The sequence below is a fragment of the Nipponia nippon genome, unplaced genomic scaffold, assembly GCF_047370975.1.
Source record: "Nipponia nippon isolate SJK-2023a ecotype South Korea unplaced genomic scaffold, ASM4737097v1 scaffold_13, whole genome shotgun sequence".
Lineage (NCBI taxonomy): Eukaryota > Metazoa > Chordata > Aves > Pelecaniformes > Threskiornithidae > Nipponia > Nipponia nippon.
This window is the reverse complement of record NW_028262324.1, coordinates 3,339,418-3,363,252: the sequence shown is the minus strand read 5'-3', so window position 1 is coordinate 3,363,252 and position 23,835 is coordinate 3,339,418. Positions and strand designations below refer to the sequence as shown.

Genomic DNA, 23,835 nt, shown 5'->3' with positions numbered 1-23,835 from the left:
CTTCTAGTTTTGTGTGCTGTTTTGAAGTTGCCAGTAGTTTTTCAGCTGTAACTAATGCATTGCTCTGTAAGGTGGGTGGATCTGACAGCCTGTTTTCACCAAGGAGGCAAAGGAGAGATTTGACTTGGTGAGGTCCATGCATTTGAAGAGCTGCACTGTTGCGCATGTAGCCAATACTCCAAAGTCTTAGCCCACCTCACTGCAGCATCTTCCTTACATCTTTAAGGGGATTTTCTTCTATGCTAACTGATGAAAAAAAATGTATGCAATAGTTTTTATAAGATTATAATACAGTTGTGTAAGGTATTTACCAAGCGATCCTTAAAAATCTCTGTAGAATCTAGAGAAAATTACTTTCTCCAGCTTTTTTTTTTTTTTTTTTATTATGCACATGTGGCTTCTTCATAGCCTTTGAAATGAAAGATGAATCCTCCACTCTCTGTCAAACCTGGTGTCAGAAGGCTTTTTGTTAAGGAATGTGCCTTTTTATAGCTCAGTTGGTATCATTAGACAAATGATGTTTTGACTTTGGTTTCCCATACCACTGTTTGTATTGTATATAGCATATTATAGCTGGATATTTATCATATAATAAAACCTTGATGCACGCAGAAAAGCAAATTAATTTTACCAGCTTGTAGCATATCCCTAGTGTAAGGGGAAGAGATATTAGCCATGCTGTAGTCATCCTTAGATGTCGTCAAATAATTGACAACCCTTACTCTAGTGTAGAGAGACTGGATATGTGTGTAATTAAATCCATCACAAACACCACTCAAAATATAATTTATTTTGTGCAAAGGATATCTTATTGTGTTACACACTTGCCAAGGCTAAGAGAATAAAAATATACATAGAGATGATGGGCCTGTCATTTCAGTCACAGAAGGAGTTCGTGGCTATTAAAGGAAAAGTTTTGAAATAAACTTCTCTACATATATAAGATGACATATCAGTGCAGCATTGCTTTTAGTTGTTTGAGGCATAGGTTAGTTTTCTGGTCAGAAGGCAACATCGTAATTCGGGTCCAGATATCTATCTCTCAGACTTAACAAAACTATGTTTACGAAACAAGATGACATCTATAAAAGGATCTAAAGTTTTAATCTCCAAAGGTGCTCTGGATGAGCAGGTCCCCTCCCAGCAACCTTACTGGGACATTGCACAGGGGTCTGGTCATACAGAGCCACTTCCAGGCTGGGAATCTAATTTCTCAGCTGCTCTTCATCTTATATGTGACATCTATGGAGAAGTTGATCAGTTTTTCTGTGGAGGGAGACATTTATTTTACTTGTCTGGGTAGCAACTAAAGTGTATAATACAAGGTGGTGTAGCAGCAGGCAGGCAATAATATCTCACCCTCAGGGTTACTCATCAAATGGGGAAAGATGCCACCTGGCTGGCCTCTGCTTCAGCTTTTCTCTGCACACCAGACTCTGTTATGTTTCTCTTGGCAGAGTAAGACCTCAGAGTTTACTTCGGCAAGTTGATGATTATTTCTCCAGCTAAGAAGAGAGTCACAAGAAGCACCATCTCATAAGCAGGGAGAGTTTGTGAATATTAAAAGTGGAGTCAACATCATTAAATTTGATTATCTGCAGTTACACCCTAAACAGATAAGCTGAGATGCCTGAAGAGTTTCCCAATCAGGCTAGTTAAGTGAGAGCCAGTGAATCATTGACTTAACGTCTTATACAAAATTTCAGGGTATTCTGTGAACTCTTAGGCTGATAATGAAAGTGTCAGCTTCCAGAAATCAAAATATCTGTGTTGGCAACAGACATCTTAGTGTGGGGAGTAAGAGTGTTGCACTAAAAAGGGTTAACAAACAAGCTGACAAGATATTTTGCTATTGCAGCTGCTAATATTAGAAATGATCCTCTTACAAACAGCATGTTTCCAGCAACATGCAGAATACCTGTTTTATTTACAGCTGCACAGAAAGAATTGTGGAAAATTGGAAACAGTTCTAGGAAGGAACCAGAGCCCTGAACAGCCTGCCCTAATGAGACTTCAGAAGCTCTCGATTGATTTACTTTATCAAAGAGAAACTGAAGAAGTGATTTGATCAGTGCCTGCATGGGTCAAGATTTCAAATGCTCAGAGGGCTCTTTAATCTCACAGAAGGTATAATAAGATTCAGTGCCTGCAAGTCGAAGCTAAGCAAAATCAAACTGCAATTAAGAAATGTTTAGAGAGCAAGGGTAATTAACCGTTGCCACAACTTTTGGGGTCAGAATGAAATCACCATCCCTTGAAATGTTTTAATTTGGATTATTTCTTGGGACTGTATTCCATCTTTGTTATGCAATGAAATATGGTGGTATGTGTTCCTATCAACAAAATGAGGACATATGACTAGAAATAAGATGTGCATATGAAATATAATCCAAAAAGACCTGATGCACGATTCTGTATGTTTAGTAGTTTCTGAGTATTAGAGTGAATTATTTCAAGCATCTTTCAAAAAAAATCTATTTTCTTGATTTGCTATTCTCACAGAAAACTCATAAAAGGCACACATGCTTTAGAGGCACTGCCAAAACTTTAGTGAAAGTCTTGGCCAATTTGTCCTACAAGCTCACCCTCATTTGCAAGAGAACGGAGGCATGTTCGTGAGAAGGGGACAGAGAGAAGAGACTATGGAAAATTGCTGTGACTTGCCTTTAGTGCAGCAATTAAATCAGAAGTCTGACTTTGCTGAGGGGCTGCTATTTTTTGTTGTCTTCTCCAGTAATAATGGTGCCAAAAGGAATGAGATGTGGTTTATAGCTGCAACCTGCAGGAAAAGCAAAGCCTGTTTGCAAGCCCTCCAAAGACTCTTTTGGTTGATTGTCTTAGTGAGAGATCAGTTTGCTGCTACCTCCCCTCCTACCTGCATTTTGAATTGTTCACAAAATTGCTGTAAGCAGCACATCTTGAGAGAAGGTGTCGTGCCTTGTGTGAGCGCCTCATTAACCATGCTTAGGTTCAGGCTCATGGTGTGATTAGACGGAGAAGGAACAATATGCTTCTTGCATCAGGCTTTATTAGCAGAACATATGAATGCTAGGCTCGCCTCATACATAGCCATTTGTCTCCATAAAAGCCTTTCCTTGGCCCAGATAAAATGCTGGTGGGAACTGACAGCCTTCCTGAGCTGGTGCAAATGTCGGGCTTGGGTTTTCTTTCAGGTAGCGTGGAGGCTGTTCAAGATGCGTTTGTCACGGACGTCCAGAGGAGGTGATCTTCTGTCTCGTATCAGCTCTGTGTATCATTCGGTTGAGAGTAGGATCACCCACATTGTGTGACACTTTTTTTTAAGCAGAAGCACTTGGTTGTGGAAGAGGCAGGCAAACAGTGTGATGGCACAGACCATCCTGCAAGGGCTGTTACTGCAGTCAGTGGGTTTTGTACCATTTTTTACCTGTCTGACCAGAGAGACCACAAGCACAGTTGTCACTGTAAACTCAAAGGCCAGAGTCAGATCCTTCTTTGCTGCTGTGCAGCTTCTTCTGCTTCCAGATTCATAACACGGGGAGCCTACTTTGAGGGAAGTTATTCTGGAAAGGAGGGGGCACCATTTTTCTGGCTTTTACATCTCCCTGTGATACTTCTCCCTGAGAAGAGAGCCAAGTATACCAGAATTAAAGGATGTGATGAAGAGAGAAATTAATAATTGCCTGCAAAGAGGCTGAGTGATCTGAGCTACATTTTACAAGTAGCCTGTGCTCTGCATGTGCCCTTACTGTATTAGCACTAGAACCGCACATTAGTTTTAAGACTCCCTCTTGAATAGGGATATCGTAATGTTTTTTAATTGGGGCTGATAAAAATGTGGCATTACTTGTAGGTTCCTCAGAGAAGCCAATTGTGAAATTGGGTTTGTATTAAACCTAACGATGGAAAATTAAGCATAGTACGTCTGTCGGAAATGGTCCGCGATAAAAATCTTCTCTCCATTACAGGAGGTTAATAGGGAATAGGGGAGGAAAGATGCACTGGGAAAGCGAATCCAACTAGGGGAATTAATAAGCCTTGAAATTCCCTCTGTTCAGAGTTCTCACACTGTCATTAGTCGGAGCATTAGGGATGATTATACAAATGCTTTCGATGTTACTCTTCCTTAAATCCCAAATTTATTCACATTTTGTATCTGAGGGTTGCTTCACTAGAGCCATATCTCTGTAAATCTCCAAGTGTCCTGGGAATGTAACTGTGTTTATAAGAACCTGGGATTCAGAAATCCTTACATTCCATAGCCTAATCTTCAGAGCGGATAATTGCTTTATGCTAATTTATTTCAGAAGAAGCAGGATGTGTTCAGCATCTCTGATACTTCAACCACCAGACTTCTTTGTCTCACACTGGAGATCAGCTTGCCCTGCGGCAATGTCCACTACTGGCATTCCTTTCTCCTTCTCATAGTCCTGCAACTTCAAAACAGAGCATATGCTTGTCTCGATATCTCCCCCCTAATATAACAGTAAACCAGTTAAAGTATTATTTGTTGTGTTTTGTCAAGTCGTTGGTTTGCCAGCTGCTGGGAAGGCAGTCCGGTGCCCTCATGTGTCTGCTCCTACCCAACTTTGCAGTGAGGGACAACGGCAGAGATCCTGACGGCTTCTGATCAAAACTCTGTGACGATTTCTCAAGGATAGCGATGTTTACAATAGCACTCTGGCCATATTTCTGCCTCACAAAAATCACCCTGAAATTGCAATTTGATTTATTTATTCTTTATCCCTTCAAAAGCATGACTGCAGTATTGCTGACAAGGGATAATGTTTAGGCTCTTTGTCAATAAGCTTTCTGTAAGAAACAAGCCTTGTGTATGCAGTCTTAAGGTTTTCTTTATGAACAATCTGAGGGAGATATATTTTTGTGTTTGCTAATAGCTTGGTTTGGGGTAAGACCAGAAAGAATTGATGCAGACTGTTAAGGTCTGTATGTGTGCAAGAGCCCGAGCATCTCAGATGCCTGTAATTATAGGAAAAAACAATGGTTTATTTGGCCAACTATTTAAATTTGGTCAACTCTGGTAGATAAGAAACTAAATTTTTCATCTAATCTGAGTTTCTGTTGTTAAAAATAACTATTGTAACAGTCAGTTGTTTGGTTATTTAAGCTCTTTTCTATTCATTCACCAGGAATATTTTGCTGTGTATATGTATTGTGCTGGGGATATAAAAGGTTACAATCCCATCTGCGTAGCGATAGAGATTTTTTTTAATCCATTTCTTTCAAAACCAACTTTTTATGTTAAGTTTATGTATCTGAAATTTAAGTTTCTGCATGCAAGATAACTATTTTTATGCTGGCTTATTCTTTCTGATAATATTACATCTTTGTAATTGACATATAAATTTTAGGCCTGAACTAGCAGAGCAGTTTAATTTGCCTCTAACACCCCGTGTGGCTTATTGAAACACTAATAATTTGTTTGCTATTAACTTGGGCCCCTTTCAGTTATCTCATATTGTACACCCCAGATCCCGCTTGAATATCTTGCTCGTCTGTGTGTCATGTGTTCAGTCATGTTCTTTGCAGGTTTGTGAAGAAAGGTATGTAATTCGACTGGCGTCGTTACGCAGAGCTCGCCCTTACAAAATGTGCTATTTCGCTCTATGTGCTGTATCCTCGGTAGCCTGATTGGCTCTTTACTCTGTTTCCCATCTCTTTGGGTTTGTCTCCTTGACACAAAAACTATTCAAGTGTGATTTAGTCTTTTTAGGCAGCTGTAGGCAAGTGTGTGTTCCCTACTTATTTCTTTACTTTCTTTTGCCTGCAACAACCTATGTAATGGTGGAGAAACAAATAAACAGAGCAAGAATGAGAGTGGAAATACCAGATAGGTGAAAGCTTGTTTTGCCTCCCTGTCTTTAAAACAGACAGTAGCCATGGAGAGATGACCCAGCCAACCCTGACTATCCAGACCCACCCGTACCGGAGCTGTGAGCCGGTGGAAATGTCCTACCCCCGGGGGCAGTTCCAGCCAGCCATCCGAGTGGCCGACCTGCTGCAGCACATCACCCAGATGAAGCGAGGACAGGGCTATGGATTTAAAGAGGAGTATGAGGTGAGAGTAACCTTCACTCACATGAATAAGTAGAGAAGTTGCGCTCACAAAGGATAGATGCTCGGGAGGGGAGGATAACAGATTTTAAGAGCTTCTTTTCTTTAATTCACTTACCTTTTTAATCCTTTCCTTTCTCCATTTTATTTCTGTTTATGAGGGTAGGATTTTACAGCACTAGCAATCTTTGGTGGCCCTCTAGTTGAAAGTAAAGGTGTTTACCACAACAGTAAGATAATGACGTTGTGCTCATCCATTAGCATGTGCCCTCTCTCCCATAAAGAGCAGGGAGTAAATATTTAACAGGTGCTGAACTCAATGAAGGACTTAGAGTCCCATAGTCCCTTACTTATTGATGTGCTTTCATTGACAGTAGTGCAAGCCAGGCTTTAAGAAAAGGAAGGGGTTTTGCTCGAGCTTTTTGGGAGCTCCAAATACTCTGTAACAATTGATCAAATTAAATCAGAGCATAATGACCTGAATGCAGAATTGCAAAGGCAGGAACCTCGTGTAGCTTAAATGAAGGTGGAGTTTTCCAGTATGCTCAAACCCCTGGCTCAGACTATGTTCGACTTATGTACTCTTCCAACTCCATGTGAGGAGAGAAGCAAAGAGTAAGCTGCAAAAATGAAAGCGACCCTCCTCCCCCCCACCTCTTCCCCGCAAGCTGGAATGACCAGCAGCATAACCCAAATGACAAGAAGAAACATGACGTTGGGGAGGAGCTGAAAGAGGAATGTACATTTAGAGCAGAGAGAAGAGAAGAGGGAAATAGCATCAAACATATGTGAGACTTTGCTCTAGCAAGCGATAATTATAATGAATGTAGTAAGCTTGTGGGAGGGCAATAAGCAATTAATATGCATAGTGGCATTAAAACTACTTAAAAATAACGTAACAGCTGTGAAAAATAAGTTACTTAATGAAAACAGCTCACTTTTCCACCCTGCAAGTAAGAGTCCGTGGGGTTTGTATCATTGATGCTGGGTTTTGCTGTAATTGAGAGGCGATCTTTTCCCGGTTGTCACCAGGGAGATTGTTTTTTTAATCGGATGGCATCAAAGACTGTTATAACAAATGTTTCTGGTAACTGTATGTTAACCAGGTCTAGTCACTCATGCCCCGCAATCAAGCATGCTAATTAAACTATCAATATAAAGAGCTCTGTTTAATATTGAAAAAGGGTAATAATTCTCTTAGGAGATTTACTTAGCCCCCCCCTTGGCCTCCATATCCATGAACAGTACCCAAAACTACATTCACCTCAATTACAGATGCCCTAAGATCTAGTTCTTGATGTTCAAGAAGAAAACAGATGCTGGCATATATGTAATTATCAAAATAACACATTAGCATGAAAAATGTCAATGCAACTTTCAGCTCCACAAATTCTGCCTTTCCCAGAAAGCGCAGTCTACATACGTATATAATGACGATGACATTATATAGATTTGCATAATTCCTTTCTTTACAAGAAATAGCCTGGAGAATGCCAAAAGCTCTCAAATCACATGCGCTGTTCTACCCTTCAGTCAGAGGTAATTGCCCGAAGCAGCAGTCCTTTTGAATGGTGGAATTTGGTTTTCAGAGCATTGGACGCAGGCAGCACTTCAGCTCCAAACAACTTTCAGCTACCACCAGCAATATCGCAAATGCGGGGAGGATGTCAAGGAGTGTTATAACTCGTGGAAGGTAGGAGGAGGTTTAAGTTGGCTGAGAGTGGTGTCTCAGACTGGAATCTGGAGGAACACAAAGCTGCAAAACTGGCTTAGCAAAACATTCTGCAGAATGGTTGATAAAATCTTCAAAAATAATTTGATGTCTCTTTTAAAATGTGTTTTCATACACTAATATCAGTGTCACCTCCAAATATGTGTTTTCTTCTAAGAAGCTGATTTGCTACTTTGCAAATTGATAGCATAAATTACAGCCTGTTTAGTGACATGTTACCAAATAATTTTACTCTCATGGAAAATCTCTTTGAACGGAGTGTATCAGTCACACATGACAATTTCTTATCTCTGTACATTCTTATCTCCACTGAGTAACCTGGAAATCGCGTGTGGTATTTGTTTAAAGTATACCTTCACCTACGGACCGTTAGAGCTCAGGCAGCTTGTTTTACTGAGGGCATCTAGAAAAATATTTCTGGTGCTTGCATCTCGCACGTAACTCCGCACTGAGATGACGAGCAGGATGTGACTGCGTAAGTGGTGTCACTGCTGGTGTGAAATGGGTGATAACTGTGTGTGTGAACATGGGAATCTGTCAGCACTTGCCACGTGTGTGTTATTTTGGGTCTGCCTGCTGCACCTGAGGCCCAAGTGTGGCTTGGGCCTTTTTGGCTGCTGCTTCTGTTTAGCAATAAAATGTGTAGACCACAAGAGAAAAATGTATCACTGGCACTGGATGTAGATAGCACTTTTTGGGATTAGGCATAGCTGTAAACATTTAAACAGGACACGTTTAAATGTCACCTGTTCCTTTTTCAGAGCCCTGATTTGTTGTGAGCTGCAGGACTAGTCCCACAGACTTACTGAGAGTGCCAATTACTGGCTAAGGAGATAATAAGCTTAAGTATCCAAACTCATTTTCCATTATGATTTAGGATGTCACTAAAGCACATTCTCCTGCTGCATTACTGAGACCGTTTAGTTATTTTGGATTTTGTGGCTCCTTCCTCAAACATCTTAGTATTGAGAGTCTTCAGCTTATTGTAGTCACCTCTGGATTGTAACCCTTTCATTTCTGGCTGGCTACACATCTTGTCTCTGGTCAAAAGAATAGATCCGGTGGTTCAGGCTATGACGTGACATTGCAAAATGTTTGGCAGCAGGGTGTTGCTGTAGGTGCTGTCCGTAGACAAATGTTGGCTTTAGGCTTTACTACGAACTGGAATGGGGAACTGAACTGGCTGAAATATTTCTTTTTAGTTTGATTTTTTTTTTTCCAAAGCAATTTTTAACCCTGGGTCACAGCAGAGTTGTGGGAACAGTTTTTCCACTGCTGTTGAGAAGGTAGTGGCTGCAGGGAGAGGGACAGGACTGTGGCAGGCTTTGAGATGAGCAGCAAGGTTTTTAACTGATGTTGTTGCCTTTGGCAGCAATACTGCAGTGTTGGGGTAGATCAGTGCAAACGAATGATTCAAGTTTTCTTACCTAAATTAAAAACAAACAGCAAACTAACTGAATGCATCCATTGGAAATTTAAATTGGCTTGTAATAAACCTCAATTTAATGTGAACACTTTAGTTATGTTGGGACTGTGTTGCTTAGAAAGCTTGATTGAGATGAAGCTGACTTTTAGAGACCTATCCTTGCAATTTCAGATAAAAATTAGATCAATTCCATTCAAAAACCATCATTGTAACATAAGTTCCGCTGCTGGGATGATACTTCGGTATAAATTTTACAAAACTTCTCTAAAAGAAGAAAAGTAAGAAAAGCCTGAAAATCAAGTCCAGATTTTTGAACACTGAAAGTTTGTAGTTGTTAAATCAAAGAAAGAAGGGGGAGGGATTCCTGTGAAATTCGGAACAAATACTGACGCCTGAGTGATCTGTCCTGATTTACCATTGCTGATAATGCAGAGAGAAACAGAAATATTAACCCTTTTAGCTAGTATAGAGATACTTATTGTACAAACAAAAAACTGAAGGAACAAAACATTAGGTATGCTCCTCTTTTTCTGGATGCAACCGAATTATAATTGATATTTTTGCCTTTGTATTTTTAATGCAGTTTCAGTTCTTGGTGCTGCTTTTTTTAGTGATCTCGGAAAAATTGTTTGTACTGTACCACCCGTGTACATGCGATTACTCCAATTTGTTCATCTGGTGTGTATAAAAGTAGGGGTATAAGGTACACCTCTGCGAAGGCAGTTTGTGTTCCTCGCCAACCAGAGCCGTGCTTCTGCTCTTCAGAGATGGATAGTTCTGTGAAAAGCAGAGATTTCTTTGGTTTTGAATGAGATGAAAAATCCTGGACTCTTAAATCTTTGGAGGCTATATCAGGCAAATATAAAAACATCGATTTCAATGGAGAATTTCATGTTCAAATCACATGAAAGGATAGGGTTTGTTGAAAAGGGATTTATTGGACCTCAATGTGTTTTCTTTGGCCAGTATAGCTTCCCCACGTAGAAGTCATGAGAAAGGATTTTCTTTTTTTTTCTTCTCCTTCTTTTTCTTTTCAGGTAGCTATGATTAGGTGTCTAATGACTGTTGCCATTCTCTGGTCAAACTGCTGTAATTTGATATTAGTGGAAAAATAAGGCACCCTTTTCCTCAGTCTTTGAAGATGAAAATGAACCTTCCTCACCTCTTTTCTTTTACTCGGGGATTATTTTTGTTGTGTGTGGGTTTGTTGGTTGGGTTGTTTTTGCTCAGGAGATGAGCTGCTATTTGGAAACAGCTGTCTGTAAAGGAAATATATGTGTGATCAAAGCCCTCACCAATTACAGAGTTATTACTCTTTCTTCTGGGCTTTTGAATAGGAACTCACTGTCCCTGTCTTTTGTCAGCAATGCTCGTGGCAGTGCTGCAGTGCCTGACATTTTCTGTCCTGGAACCCCTTTGGGGAAAATTCACAACGATCTGGTCTGCCAGGGGTTTGCTCATATTAAGTTTAATTGTAATGTCAGTGTTGTAGATCCTAATAATTGTGTCTCTCTGCTATTGCATTCAGGCACTGTAATAGACCTGGATGGCTTGTGAAGATGAATATAAATTTATTTTCTGGCACAGCTGTGTCAAACTACCCGCTGCTAGCTAAGGCAGATACGATTCTACAATAATTGTGGTATAAAAGCCCTGTAATTCCCTGGAGACCATAAATAATAAAATTTATAAGGTTGGTGTTTTTAGTAATGTGTGATCAAATTAGGGAGTTGATCTTGGAGGAGGCAGATCTTAAGAGGCAATTCAGTGGGAGCTGTTCTTCTCCTCACTTCTGTTTTCGTGCAAGTCAAGGCTAGGCTTGCTGCAGCCCACGCCAGCCGTTTGCAGATCATGGCTCTCCATCCGGTTGTGACACCAGTGATAACCAAGGAGCTGGTGCTGTGACCTGCCCGTGCTGACTTTCCCAACCGTCTGGCGACAGGGAGAGGGATCATCCTGCTTACAGGCAGTCCGGGCCACCTTCTAAGGAGAGCAAGGCTGTACTTTAGCCAGATCCCGTGACAACGGCCATTTTCCTGGCTTTGCCTTGAAAAATTTCTTCCTGGACGTGTCTCAAGGGGAAAGTGTCTCATTTGAGTGTGTTCAGAATAGTTATAGGACCAAGCTGTAGGGTAGGGTAGCACTGTGTGCTGCTAGTTTCCTTACCCCATCCTTTCTCAACTGAAAGAGCAGATTTTAGGAAAATTACTATTTTCATACTTCATGAACATGTTTTACCTCCTTTTGCCTCTCTTTCTTACACATGATCTAAAACCCTGAGCTTTTTTATTTTTCCCCAAAGAAAACCAGCTGGTGGTTTGTATTGCATCACCCCGTTATTAATATAGAAATAGGTGAAACCACCGTATCTGTTTTCAACTTAAATATGAAAGACTGAGCACTGCGTTTCAGCCATCTGAGTTTTCTTAGAAGCGTATGTATGTGAAATCTCCACAAACCCGGTTCTACAGGGGAAATGTGGTTAACCTGTGACTGTGCAGCCAGAAGCAAATTCCCCCAATCCTTTTAGATCTGAAGTAGCAGGAGGAGAATGATTTCTTTGCTGGCAGAAGCCAAGAGATGCAAATGGTCTGAACCAAGCTCTTTGCGTTAGTGGATGTGCCCTTTCCTCAAGAACAGCTGTTTGCTTGGTTGCTACTGAATTATGCAGTGCCTTTATTTTTGCTCTGCTCAGTCATCTTAATCTACCTGAAGGCATTGGCCAGATTTTTATAAACACTCCACTATTGTTTATTTTGCAGGCACTACCCGAAGGGCAGACCGCATCCTGGGATACAGCCAAGGAAGACGAAAACCGCAATAAGAACAGATATGGAAACATAATCTCCTGTAGGTGTAAATTCACATTAAACTGAGCTTTCTGTAAGATTTTATATGTGTCCTGTGGAAAAGGGTGTGCTTGAGAATCTCACTAAAAGCTGGTTTACAGTGCTGAGCATTCAGGAGTTCTACCTGTTTGTTACAAGCTATGTTTCTATGATTTATTTTATGTTTTTTTCATTGCTTTACATAAAGTCATTGCATGACTTCACCTTTTTTACACATTTTCTATCTACCTTGCTTTGTGCTTAATGTTTGTAATTTAAGAGCTAAATCCTTTTGTCAGATTTTCACAGTGGGTGATGATGCCCATTTTTTGTCCATTTTTCCTACATAACCTGGAGCTTTCAGTGCCACGAATGGGAGCATGAAAGGAGATGCAGATATATGTCGGACTTTTAGATACGGATCAGAGATCAGATTTTCTCCTTCCTTGTGGTCAGTAACCAGTGGAGCAGTCACTGCTGTCGCCAGAGAGCTGGTTTGATGTGTGGGACAAGCTTAGATTCTGCCTCAGAATCACAATAAGGCAGCTGAAAATGCATTAAAGCTTCTTAGTTTTACTTCTTTCAATAACCAATTACTGTTGATGTTATAGGAATATTGATATGTCGCAGAACTGTGGGGCAGTGAAGGACTCCATAAAACCATTTAGGTCAGCTTTATTCTCCAAGTCAGGACTAGATTCACCTCTGTCTTTTTTATCAGATATTTGTGAAGCCTCTTCCTAATGATCTCCAAAGTTGAGCTTTCCACAAGCTCTGCAGGCAGCTTACTCCAGTGTTTCATCATTCCTTATAATGACTGGGGAGAGGAGGTGTGAGAAGTTATTCTTTTTAAGGGCTGCTGTGTAGCATCAAGTTGGAGAAGCCAGGCCCGAGACCATCAGAACAAGGAATAAGAATATAAATGAATGTGCCATAGATTTTCATGACTGGATAAATCTATAGAACACTATAAGAGCAAAATTAAGTCATGCCGAGTGATATATATTTAGTACTGTCTTTTTTTCCTCAGGTTATATATGTATTTCCTGTAGAACAAACAGACTTTCTGAAATAATTAAAAAAAACCCTTGGCCACAAAGAAAGATCATCTCTCACGTACTTACTTACTCCTCTCTTTCTTTTAAGGCTTGAAAGAAATGAATCATGTAACAGTTTTGGGGGATCAGAAGTTTGTGAGCCCTGATCTGATCCCACTTCTGCTGCTGGCTTTCTGCGTTGGTTGTGAGCAGGTCACCAGTTCCATCAGTCTTTGGTTTTCCGTGTGGAAAATGGAAGTGATAGTAATGGAGTATTACAGTTAGCACGGAAAATCATCTCCCATAAGTTCAGCTGCATAAAAGCAGTAGTCTGTAACTCTCCTGTGCTCCTAGTGGCAAAGAGAGATCCTTCCAGACAGAGGTTCAATTTACTCGTCTATATGATTAGCTTAGATTAAATTAATCTAAGACAGAAGAATAGTCCAGCTATAACAACTGCACACTGGATTGAAGGTGGAAGTGCCATGGTATGATATAAGGAAGGAAACATGAAAGACGCTTTGTTTCTCTCTATGATTTTGAAGAAGCAGTTGACATAACTTAAAAGTGGAGGTGAAAAGAGACAAGACTGTTTGCGATAGCTACCATCTAATTTATGTCGAAGGTGGTCACAAAGAAAACTGTGAACTCCAAGTGAAATGTGAGAAGAAATTAAGGAAGCAAAATCGAGGAAGATAAATGGGGTATTAACTAAAGGGAGAGTGTTCACAAAGATGAATTGTTGTCTAATGAAGAGTGATGTTAGCCTTTTAGCTGTAAATATACGTACAGTAGCAATACAGATAGGAGGTGATACGCTTGAATAAGGGAATGCAAAATGTAATCAAAGCTAAGGAAGAAGTGTCTGCACAGTATAAAACATCAGGAAAGAAGCTCAAGTTTCGGGGCTCTTGGGAAAGATTTCAGAATGAGGTTGAGAGGGTGGAAAGGCATAGATAAAGCAAGGTAGTGAAAGAGAGGAAGGATGCAGAAGAGTTGAAGGTAAATAAAGTTGAGTGGGTTTTCTTTGCTTTAAATATATATCGGAACAAAGAGTTAGAGGAGGAGACAACAGCTCTTCTAAAAGACAGCAAGGAGAATTTAGTAATGTGCAATAAAGAGTTATAAAATGGAGTGAAATCCTTGTTTCATTTTGAAGAGGCTACAGAGAAGGAAGGGAGGATGCCTGAGGAAGGAGCATATCATTCATCAGACATTTTGTAAAGCCATTGGGAAATTATCAGTGGTGTCACTGGCTAGGCCTTGAGCCAGACCCTACTGATGGGTGACGTTGGGCAACTTTCCTGAGTAAAGGCAATGACAGGATCCGGAATAGAGAATTGATGGCAGGGCTGAGAATTGCAGGAGAGTGGCTCGCTCTGGGCAGATCATGAAAACGGATTGTGCTCAGTGGGTACAAACTGCAGAAGTCTGAGCAGAGGAGGGGAGGTGGAAAACAATTACAGCCTTAGCTGCTTTGTTGTAGTAGAATTGTACTTGCTGGTAAAACCCAGAGTCTGCACTGATTGCTTCTACCAGTTTATTTGGTAAAAGGCTGCAGATGGCAATTAACATTATTTATTTAACCACAGTTGCCATTTCATCACTCCTGGAACAAGATATCCCATGCCTTTTGGGAGTGAATTGAAAAGTCAGGTTTTAATCTAACTTTTGTAACTGCTTCAGAGACTTTTGTTAAAACATGGGTTTGTAAGCTCTTGCAATAAGTGGCATTGCTCAGTGAATCACAGCAGATTAGATCTTGTCTTTATGGTCTTCTGGGTAATAGTACACTTACAGGACTGTTTTTCTCGGCTCACTGCTTTCCCAGGGCTGTATTAACATCATGCCTCTCTATGAAAACCTAGATCTTACTGCCAGCCCCAACATCTGCTGTTCTTACATTGGCAAACCAAAACTGCAGATGAGGCTAATCTGTTCATGGAGAGGAGATGCAAGAGAGCTCTAAGCTCTCCTATGCTTTAAACCCCAGCTTTTCAGGTTTCCCTTCAATCTGCAACACTGGTATGTTTTTTAGAGAAAAAGGAAAAGCTGGGGAGTGGATTTGGGGTCTGTATGACCACAGAAATCCACTGCTGATGGTGGAAAGGTGCACTGTAATTGCACACATTTGCCGTGCTGGAGGAAGCTGCCCTACTCGAACTTTTTGTTGTATCAGTAGAGTCCGTGAGCTTTGCTCCTGCACTTTGGGTATAAAAGCTGTAAACACAAGGGCAGCTGGGGAGATGCAAGATTTTTCTTTGGGGGGAAAGGGTAGGTAGTGTATCCATTTATATGCTGAAGCAAATGATTTAAATTTGCTTTAGGGCCTAGATATTGAGGCCTTCAAAGCACATCAGCAAGTGGATATTAGGGGAGGGATGTTGAGCTGAACCCATTACATAGCAGAAAAAACATCCAGAAGCTATATGGGACCTTTGGTTCTATTCTATTTCTCCCCATCTTGTCCGTATTTAGAGCCCCTATATTACAAGAGATAAAAACTCTCAGATGAGAGCTGAGGACATAAAGACACAAGATTGTGTTTTGCTTCGACTTACAGGAGAGCACTTTCTTTCCCTTTCTTTTTCTCCCTTTACTGAGCATAATATTACAGGAGAAGGTCAGCACTCACAGGAGTGCTTGTACTGGTGCTACTTTAGACACGTCCTCCCATCTGCAGTAGAGCATCTTCCCACTTGGGCACAGTGGTTTTAAAGTCTTGTGATGGTCCGTTAAAAACTATTGAGTTGATGAGAAAAGACGGTAGAGAAATTTGCTTCATTTCCTTCATGCTCTGACTACCATATGCTTTGGGCTGGAAAACTATGAATTAATCAGAGAATTTTGTGGTGGAAGAGACGAACAACAGAGAAAGATTAACGGAGCTCTCAGCTGAAACGCAGGTGGAGTGCACTTCTTGGCTATGGACAGGGATAAAATAAAAAAAAACCCACATGTCAGTATTGGATTTAGAATAGAAGTCTTTTGTCTTCCAAGCATTTTTATTCCATAGTTTCTTCTGTAGTGCCTAAAATCTTGCTTGTCTGTGCAGTGTCTATGGTATGTGATCCTGAGAGGGTGGGATATATCGCACCTCGCTAGTACCCAGCTCTCAAGGCACAGTCCAGGACCAGTGGGGAAAGAAAAGGGAGTACAGTGTGCCTTGGGAGGGCAAATCATCCTTTCTTACCAGACCTGGGTTGAATAATTTCAGAAGATGTCTGTATTTCTCCATTGACTATGTGGGGAACTTTGACAGCCAGTTTAGACTAGCTGCGTAATATTTAGATGGCAAAAGTTGTGTGAGATTAATCCAGTGCTGGTGTCAAAATGAGATGTGGAAAAATTGCAATGATATTTCAAATGATCACTAATGGGGATTTTGACAGAAATTTGAAACAATAACATTTTTGTGGGAGCATACTGCTTTTCAGTGAAATTCTTGTCACTTTTAAAATCTGTTTTAAGACCAATTTTCAGTCAAAGTACTTTTCATACAAATTTAGAGTTCTGCTAACTTGCATACAGACTATAGTAAACAAGGAGAAATAAAATCATTTATACATTTCTTAAAGTATATTGCCATTTTTTGCAGTCCTGAATGTTACAGACATGCAATTTTTCATCTGTTTCTCCCTACGTTTTTAAAGTTTCTTATAATCTATTTGTAACACACGGTGATACGATGTCTGATAAACTTATAGAAGAGTTGAGCTACACTTTTATTTCAGTATGCCAAATATGTAGTCTCCTTGACTAGTGTAGTCCAGTGGAAAGGGTGTATGGTCAGAATTTATTTCTGATTCTTGGGAGAAGATACAGTGAAGACATTTGCTGTTCTTTAAAGTCTATAGATGAAAAAAACTAAGTACAAGATCATTGCAGTTAGTAGCATAATAAGTTGCATTGGTTTTTGCCCCTCTTCATTAAAAAGGCAAGCCAAATAAATTACAAAGTTTTGGGGGAAAACAGGGATTTACAAGGTAAGTTATTTCATGAACTTTTATTCAGACTGTGCTCCTAAGCTTATGAACAAGATTAAAGGCACCATTAAGTCATCATTAATATTTTGTGTGCTTACCATATACACAGGGTTTTTTCTGCTGCACAGTCATAACAGAAATAAACCTCCCACAGGAATTAATCTCATTTTTGTAAAATATGCAATGAAATACTGTGAATTCTGTCCTCCTGAAGCAAAGTTCAACTAAAAGAATTTTTCATTTGGTCCCAAAATATAGTTGGACCTAAACCTGAGTATCTTCTTTTTTAAAAATACCATCATTTCCAGTGGCCATTTCTTCATCCGTTACTGTTCTTCGCAGATAGAATAACGATATTTGGCTTAAAGGGAAAAAAACACCACCACTTTTTACAGCTGCAGAGCATCTTTTCTTTATCCATAATTGTCTTAAATGCATAGACCTTTTCTGTAGTCTCCTTCTCAGGTCTTTCAAATCTAGCTCCCTCAGGAGGTATTCATCCGATCCGTTTGAAGTTTTTAACTAAAGAGTGGCTCAAAGAGCTGAAACTTAATTTTTGCAATTGGTTCTATTAAATGAAGAGAGGCAGGATCTTCCTTGAAGGCTATTCAGAGCACTTCAGCTACACACCGTGCATACACAGTGTCTTTGTCCCACTTAAAAAAAATCAACCTGAGATTCTTTTCACCTGCCATTGGGGTCATTTTTGGTCTCATTACTTTTTAGTTCTGTTGTTGCAATAAGTTAAGACTTCCATAATGTTATATCGTGGCATCGCAAGAGGAGTTAGTAAATATTCCCCTCCCGACCATTAGCTCTAGGGGTTTTTTTTTTTTGCCTTTGTTCTGTGTGATTCTTAACTAGCCCTAGTTTTTTGCCTTGAATTGCAAGTGTGAAATTGTCTACGGGAGATTTTGTGTATTTCATCTGGATGTCTGGTTTAATCAGCTCTTTGTCTGTCTTTGTGAATTACTCTAAGTGTAAATTCTTTTGTTGTCTGTCTAACCACATGATTTACTGCAACTTCTAGTGCAGTTGCCTTGAGCGCAGGTAATTGTCTAGAGTTGGGAACAGCAGCAGCACTCTAAGAAATATACCTACTTCTACCGTGTCTACAAAGGTTATATTTATTAATACAAATATAACAGAGCTTTTGATTGTTTCACCTGCATAACCTTTTTTGAATGAAAATACGGGATTTGATAAATACAGCAATGTGGTTGTATTTTCTGGGTGTGAAAATCTCACCCAAAGAACGAACAGAGTATAAGAATCATTGCTTTATGTAACCAAATGAATATTTAATATTTATCCAAATCTTGGCTTTCAGAACTGCATGCACATCTGTCTTCACAATTATTATCTGATTCTACATTTAATTAAGTGATGACTAAAACCATTTTTGACTGAGTTACTGCACAATCACACCTCGTATTTTTATGTTTCATTGCTGTGATTCTTTTTAATTGAATCTAAATCATGCTTAGGCCTGTATTTTGCAAAGTGCCTCTAAACATTAATGCTTTACTGACTGAAAGCTAGGGTCTACAGAGCAGGTAGAGAGGAAATAAACTTAATGGACTCTATGTTATACTTCTTTAAAAAATCATTTAAAAATGAGCCCCGCATGCCCAGTGGTGACCTCTGTAACCCAGTAGCCTTTGCCAAGCAACTGGCCCTTAGATGGTTGTTCTGCAATTAATTGCATACTGGTGCTGGGATTGCCAGACCAAATCAGCTCAACAGCCCAGCTCACAGAGTATCTCCTCTGACAGAGCCCAGCACCAGCTGCTCCAGAGAAAGATCAAAATATTCCCTTGGTGGAAAATCATGACATGATCTGCCCGCTGGGGTAGTTCCTTTCTGCGTCTGAACTGTAGAACATGCTGGGAGATGAAAAGATTGATATCTGTTATTTTATTGCCTTTATCTTAAGTAACTTCGAACGTCCTCAAAAGCATTAACATTTCTATTTTTTTTTCAACACTGCCTTAATGCCATTTTGTTGCCATGAGTTCTGTGGGTCGCATAAAGGAACACTGCTTTGATTTCCTTTGGTATTTCCTTTCAGGTTTCTGCATTGCCCCATTTCTTATTTGCAGGATTTCATTTGCCGTTTTACCCTGCTTAATCTTTTATACCTCTGTCATGACCTATTTATTTTTATTCTGATCTTGACAGTTTTAGCTCTTGCCTCAGTTTCCATAGGTCAGATGAAGCCAGGGAGGCTGTTACTTCTAAGTGTGAAGATGGCTTTTGTGGATGGAGATACATCCTGCAAAGATCTGTCCCAAGACCCCCAAAGCAAGCAACATTTGTGGTCTGTCTAAAAGCTCTATAAGGATTATGATGACAGCAGTAAATTTAATGAACACACAGTATGAATGAACACTAACCTAAGGATCTAAACATTACATCTTAAACACAAAAGAAAGGGCTTTTAGGAACAGGAATACCTGTAGTAGTCTTTCATTTTTTATTATTGTAAGTATTCAATTATCCACTTGCAGGAATTGACAGATAAAATAAAACTCCTCTTTATCGTTACTGTCACTTTTTTTCCTTTCCTTCTTTCAGATGATCATTCAAGAGTGAGATTGCAGCTGCTGGATGGGGACCCTCACTCTGACTACATAAACGCCAATTACATAGATGTAAGGCTCCTGGACATTCCCGCTATGACAAACGCTCCTGCTGACAAGTGTGCTTGTGAAGTTGGTGCATCTGACGTAGGGACAGGCTGTTGATCTGATACAAATGACAGCTGAACATTATACAAACATCGTGTCGTGACAGGGAGAAGGTTCTCAGTCTCCAGTTTATTCTGTCTGACCAATCTGGACAGATGGAGATTTCCTATGTTTGACAGATCCACCAACATAAGTGGAATGTGGGCTAAATGACGTATGTGGAAATTGATATCAGCCCCTTGCAATAGCATTAGTAGATATCTGAGACTTATCAACTTCTTACAAAGTTGCAGTGCAGAAGGCATGTAAATAGATTGACTTTTTTTTTTGTATTATAAAATAACATCCAAAAAGCAGCCTCCCTCGCACACACAGAATGATCAAGTGAATGTACATTTCTTGTACACATCTCCTAAATCTTAGGAACATGACAATGTTCAGAAGAGTTTCTTCACCTAATAAAGTCACATAAGACTGGTACACAGCATTTTCATACAGAGGCAAATGCATACCTTTCTTTGTTTTCAGACAAGAAGGTGCAGCGTTTTGCCTGTTAGTTTTCAGAGTTGCCCACAGATTAGTCACAGGATTTGTGTTTCGTTGAGGAAATACTCAACACTGCCCCATTCCTGTTTTCTCTTTGGCATAACGAGATCTTATTATTCAGCCTGAGCAAGATACCATCACTTTAAAAATCTCATAGATAGTTGCCTATCTTCATTCATTTGATAACCAGTGTTGGTACGCTGTTAAGAGTGCAGTGGTTGTTGGTACCTGGAAAGTGTAAAATACATGGCGTGCTTTGTCTGAACTGTGATCTCGCAGATCATCACATATTTTCTTTTTTTCCAGGGGTACCACCGGCCTCGCCATTACATTGCAACTCAAGGCAAGTTCATTCTTGTATGTCTAAATATCTGTAAAACCACTTCTGTTTTAAACTGTTGGAAGAGCTATTTATAGGGTGACATCTTCTGTTTTGGGGAGCATCTCAAAACTTGGTATAGGGGCACAAAAAGGAAGGTTATAGAATGTTCCAAGATCTTTAAGGCACTCAAATGCAAAACCTCAGCTACGGGAATAAAAAATGCTATGGACTTAGAGGTGGCAGTACAATCTATAATGTGTCCCTTGTGCATGAAGTATGAGATTAGAACTGAAAGGGACTTTACGGGTCTCCTTCTGGAGGGAAATTGCTTGAGGAGGGCAGTATGAATAAGCCTGTGACTGATGAACTTTTGGTTACTGGGAACCAGTAGGAAATGCATTTGAACACCACCTTGTGTAAATTAGTTTATGAGTTTCCTCTGCCTTTAGGGGGAAAAAAAAGAAAAAAAAAAACAAAAAAAACCCCAACACAATTCAATGCTGAGGGCGGTCCATGTTAGATGACAAACCTCCTTACTCCTTTTCAACAGGATGCTGTTTTCCTGCATCACTGACCAAACTCTTATGCCATGACCACTTCCTCTACCATTATTTGTCCTCATTTTTGTGCGTTCCTTACCTGCAAATGTGATGTTCATAGAAATGACTCTATTCTTAAATTCTGCTTTATGACTTCATTGCTGGCTTGTCCCTATTGAAAGAGTGAAAAAACATGTGGGAATAAAACTGGCATTTGAGGACGTACAGCACAGGGAATGCAGCAAGGCAGAGAACATGGAGGATGGAGTATGTGCAGAGTGGGTGAAAGGAGTCCGTGGGAGGATTTCCTCTGCAGTGTAGAAGAGAGGAAGGAAACAAGGTCAGAGAGAGGCTCTAGTCTAATAAATCTCCTGTGAGTACTGGCTGTTGGAACCTGAAATTTTTCTCTCTGGGGGAACTTGAGAAAAGGGCTAATTTCTGCATGTTTCCTTCCTCCTTCAAAATTAATAAATATTAAAGTGTGAAATGGAGGAATTTTAGTGCTGCATCAGGTACAAATTTCAATACAGCCTTAATTACAGAGTCAGTATAGGGTTCATCCATGTCCCATCACTGATACATGATTACCTACTGGAGCCATCTCCAGTATTTACAATACAGCCATCGCCTCTGGCTCCAGCATGCTAGAACCTTAAATACCCACTGCGAGGAAGTGTCGGAGCTCTTAAACAGCTTCAGGCTCTTCATGTCTGTAACTCTGAATCACAGAGGGATGCTCTGAGAGAGAGAGTAGGATCCTCTGGGAACAGGGCAATGGTTGGGGAATAGCTGAAAAGAGTTGTTGGCATTCAATACACTCTCTTAAGGTGTCCTTTTGTCTTTTCTCCTGCCCCAGGGCCAATGCAAGAAACAGTGAAGGATTTCTGGAGAATGATTTGGCAAGAAAACTCTGCAAGTGTTGTCATGGTCACCAACTTGGTGGAAGTGGGCAGGGTAAGGGTCCCACTTTGCTGACATATAAAGCCAAACCAGCGCTGGGTATAACACAGTCCTGCTGTTCAGCCAAGCTCAGCAAGTGCAATCAATGCCTTTTGCTTACTGTAGTAAGGGAATGAATTAAGCCACTCTGGGTTTTTCTCTAAAATGCCAGATTTTGTAATACTTAGCTGCTTCCCTTCTAGACTAATAAGGATCATGTTCCTGGTGTAAGTCTGAGCTTTAACAGTTATACAAATTTATGCTAGCTGAGAGGCTGTCTCCTTTTTCAGTACAGAAGGAAAAATGTACTTATGTAATAATTATTCTTTATCTGTATAATTTGAATACTTCTCTACCCACAAAAATCTGGAGGGGCAAGAACGTGCAACTGGTGTTCAAACTATCAAAAGAGCTCTTTAAATGACAGTTCAAAGCCCAGAGTTTCCAATCACTTCAGAAGATCACTATTCCGTGGTGGTGGGAGATTGTGCACAGCTGGATCCTGGGGCCACCCAGCAGCGTTGGCCTCCTCAACACCCATTGCTTTACTCTCTTGGACTCAGATGAACCAAAAGTCCCTATGTGAGCACAAGGCAATTGCCAAAGCCCACAATGGGAGCAAATGTGAATAACTCAAAAGGCATAGGCTAGACTTCAGGGAATAAGAAGGCATGTCTGGGGTGGCTATTCACAACATATTCTTCCCGCTCCTGGTGGTCTTTGGTTTAGAGACATTCTCAGCCAGAAACTGGAGCTCTTAAAAATATTGTCCTGGTGTATGTCACCTTCCATTGCTTTGTTACTAAGAAAAATTTAAATGATGGTTTACTCACAGCTATTAGTAATTCAGCTGCTTTGTATTTGATTTTCTTTAGATCTCATGGTTGAATGCCAGCTGGTTCTGTTCATTTATTGTTATTTATTCTATTTTACCTTCTACTGACACTTCAGTTTGAAATAAATGCCTCTGTGTAAAAAAACCCCAACAAACCTACATTAATGATATTTAATATTTATAACCCCCCTTCCAATTATGGCTGGAACTGGAACATGAAACCTGCTTCGTGGTAGCTAATTGCTTCAGCTTTTAGGTGCTGTTCCACTCTTTCATGCTGGAGCATTTAATAACTTGATAGTTTTTGTTAGCCTAAATATCCCTTCTAGAGCTTCACAGCCTTGGCTTCAATTTCTACTATTCATTTTGCACATGGCTTCTAGAAGTGGCTAAGCTTGGGATATGTTTACATGATGAGGAGATTTCTTTCTTGAGCCTTAGCTGAGGCCTGTCACAGCTGGTAAAATGTCAAATTTGTGTCCACATCTGATAAGGAAAGCTTAGAGACAAACAAATTTAATGTATCAACAAGTATCTCACAATCCCTATGAACTGAAATTCTTTGGCTAAACAGAGAGAGTTCAGAATTACAGTAGCAGTAGCAGGAGCATAGATTTTCTCAAACGGGATGGTGGTAGTGACTGCCTGCCAGGTATTCTGTAAACCTGATATACGGTCAGGGCATGTATGGAAATTTAAGGAAGACTATTTTAAAGACAAAGAGCTAAATGCATCCATTTCATTTGTATTCACAACAGAGGGAGCTGAAAAAAATCCTCCCTGTGATTTCTATATATGGTAAAGGAATTTTGATCTAATTTATACAGTTAATTTTGACAAGGTCTCTACATCAGAAGAAAGCCCAATTTGCGTTGGCTTGAGCTTGAAAGTGGAGTAAAAT

At 40.1% G+C, this 23,835-nt stretch overlaps 1 protein-coding gene across 7 annotated transcripts in view; it reads left to right on the top strand.

Annotated features, from left to right (window-relative positions):
• PTPRT (protein tyrosine phosphatase receptor type T) overlaps positions 1–23,835 on the top strand; it is a 472,716-nt gene that overhangs the window by 422,497 nt on the left and 26,384 nt on the right. For all 7 annotated transcript variants that reach the window (XM_087749578.1, XM_087749577.1, XM_087749574.1 and 4 more), the window contains 5 exons: positions 5,871–6,058; positions 11,975–12,062; positions 19,641–19,717; positions 20,606–20,642; positions 22,017–22,114. In XM_087749578.1, coding sequence (XP_087605704.1) covers positions 5,871–6,058; positions 11,975–12,062; positions 19,641–19,717; positions 20,606–20,642; positions 22,017–22,114 — 488 coding nt within the window. The remainder of the gene's footprint in view (positions 1–5,870; positions 6,059–11,974; positions 12,063–19,640; positions 19,718–20,605; positions 20,643–22,016; positions 22,115–23,835) is intronic.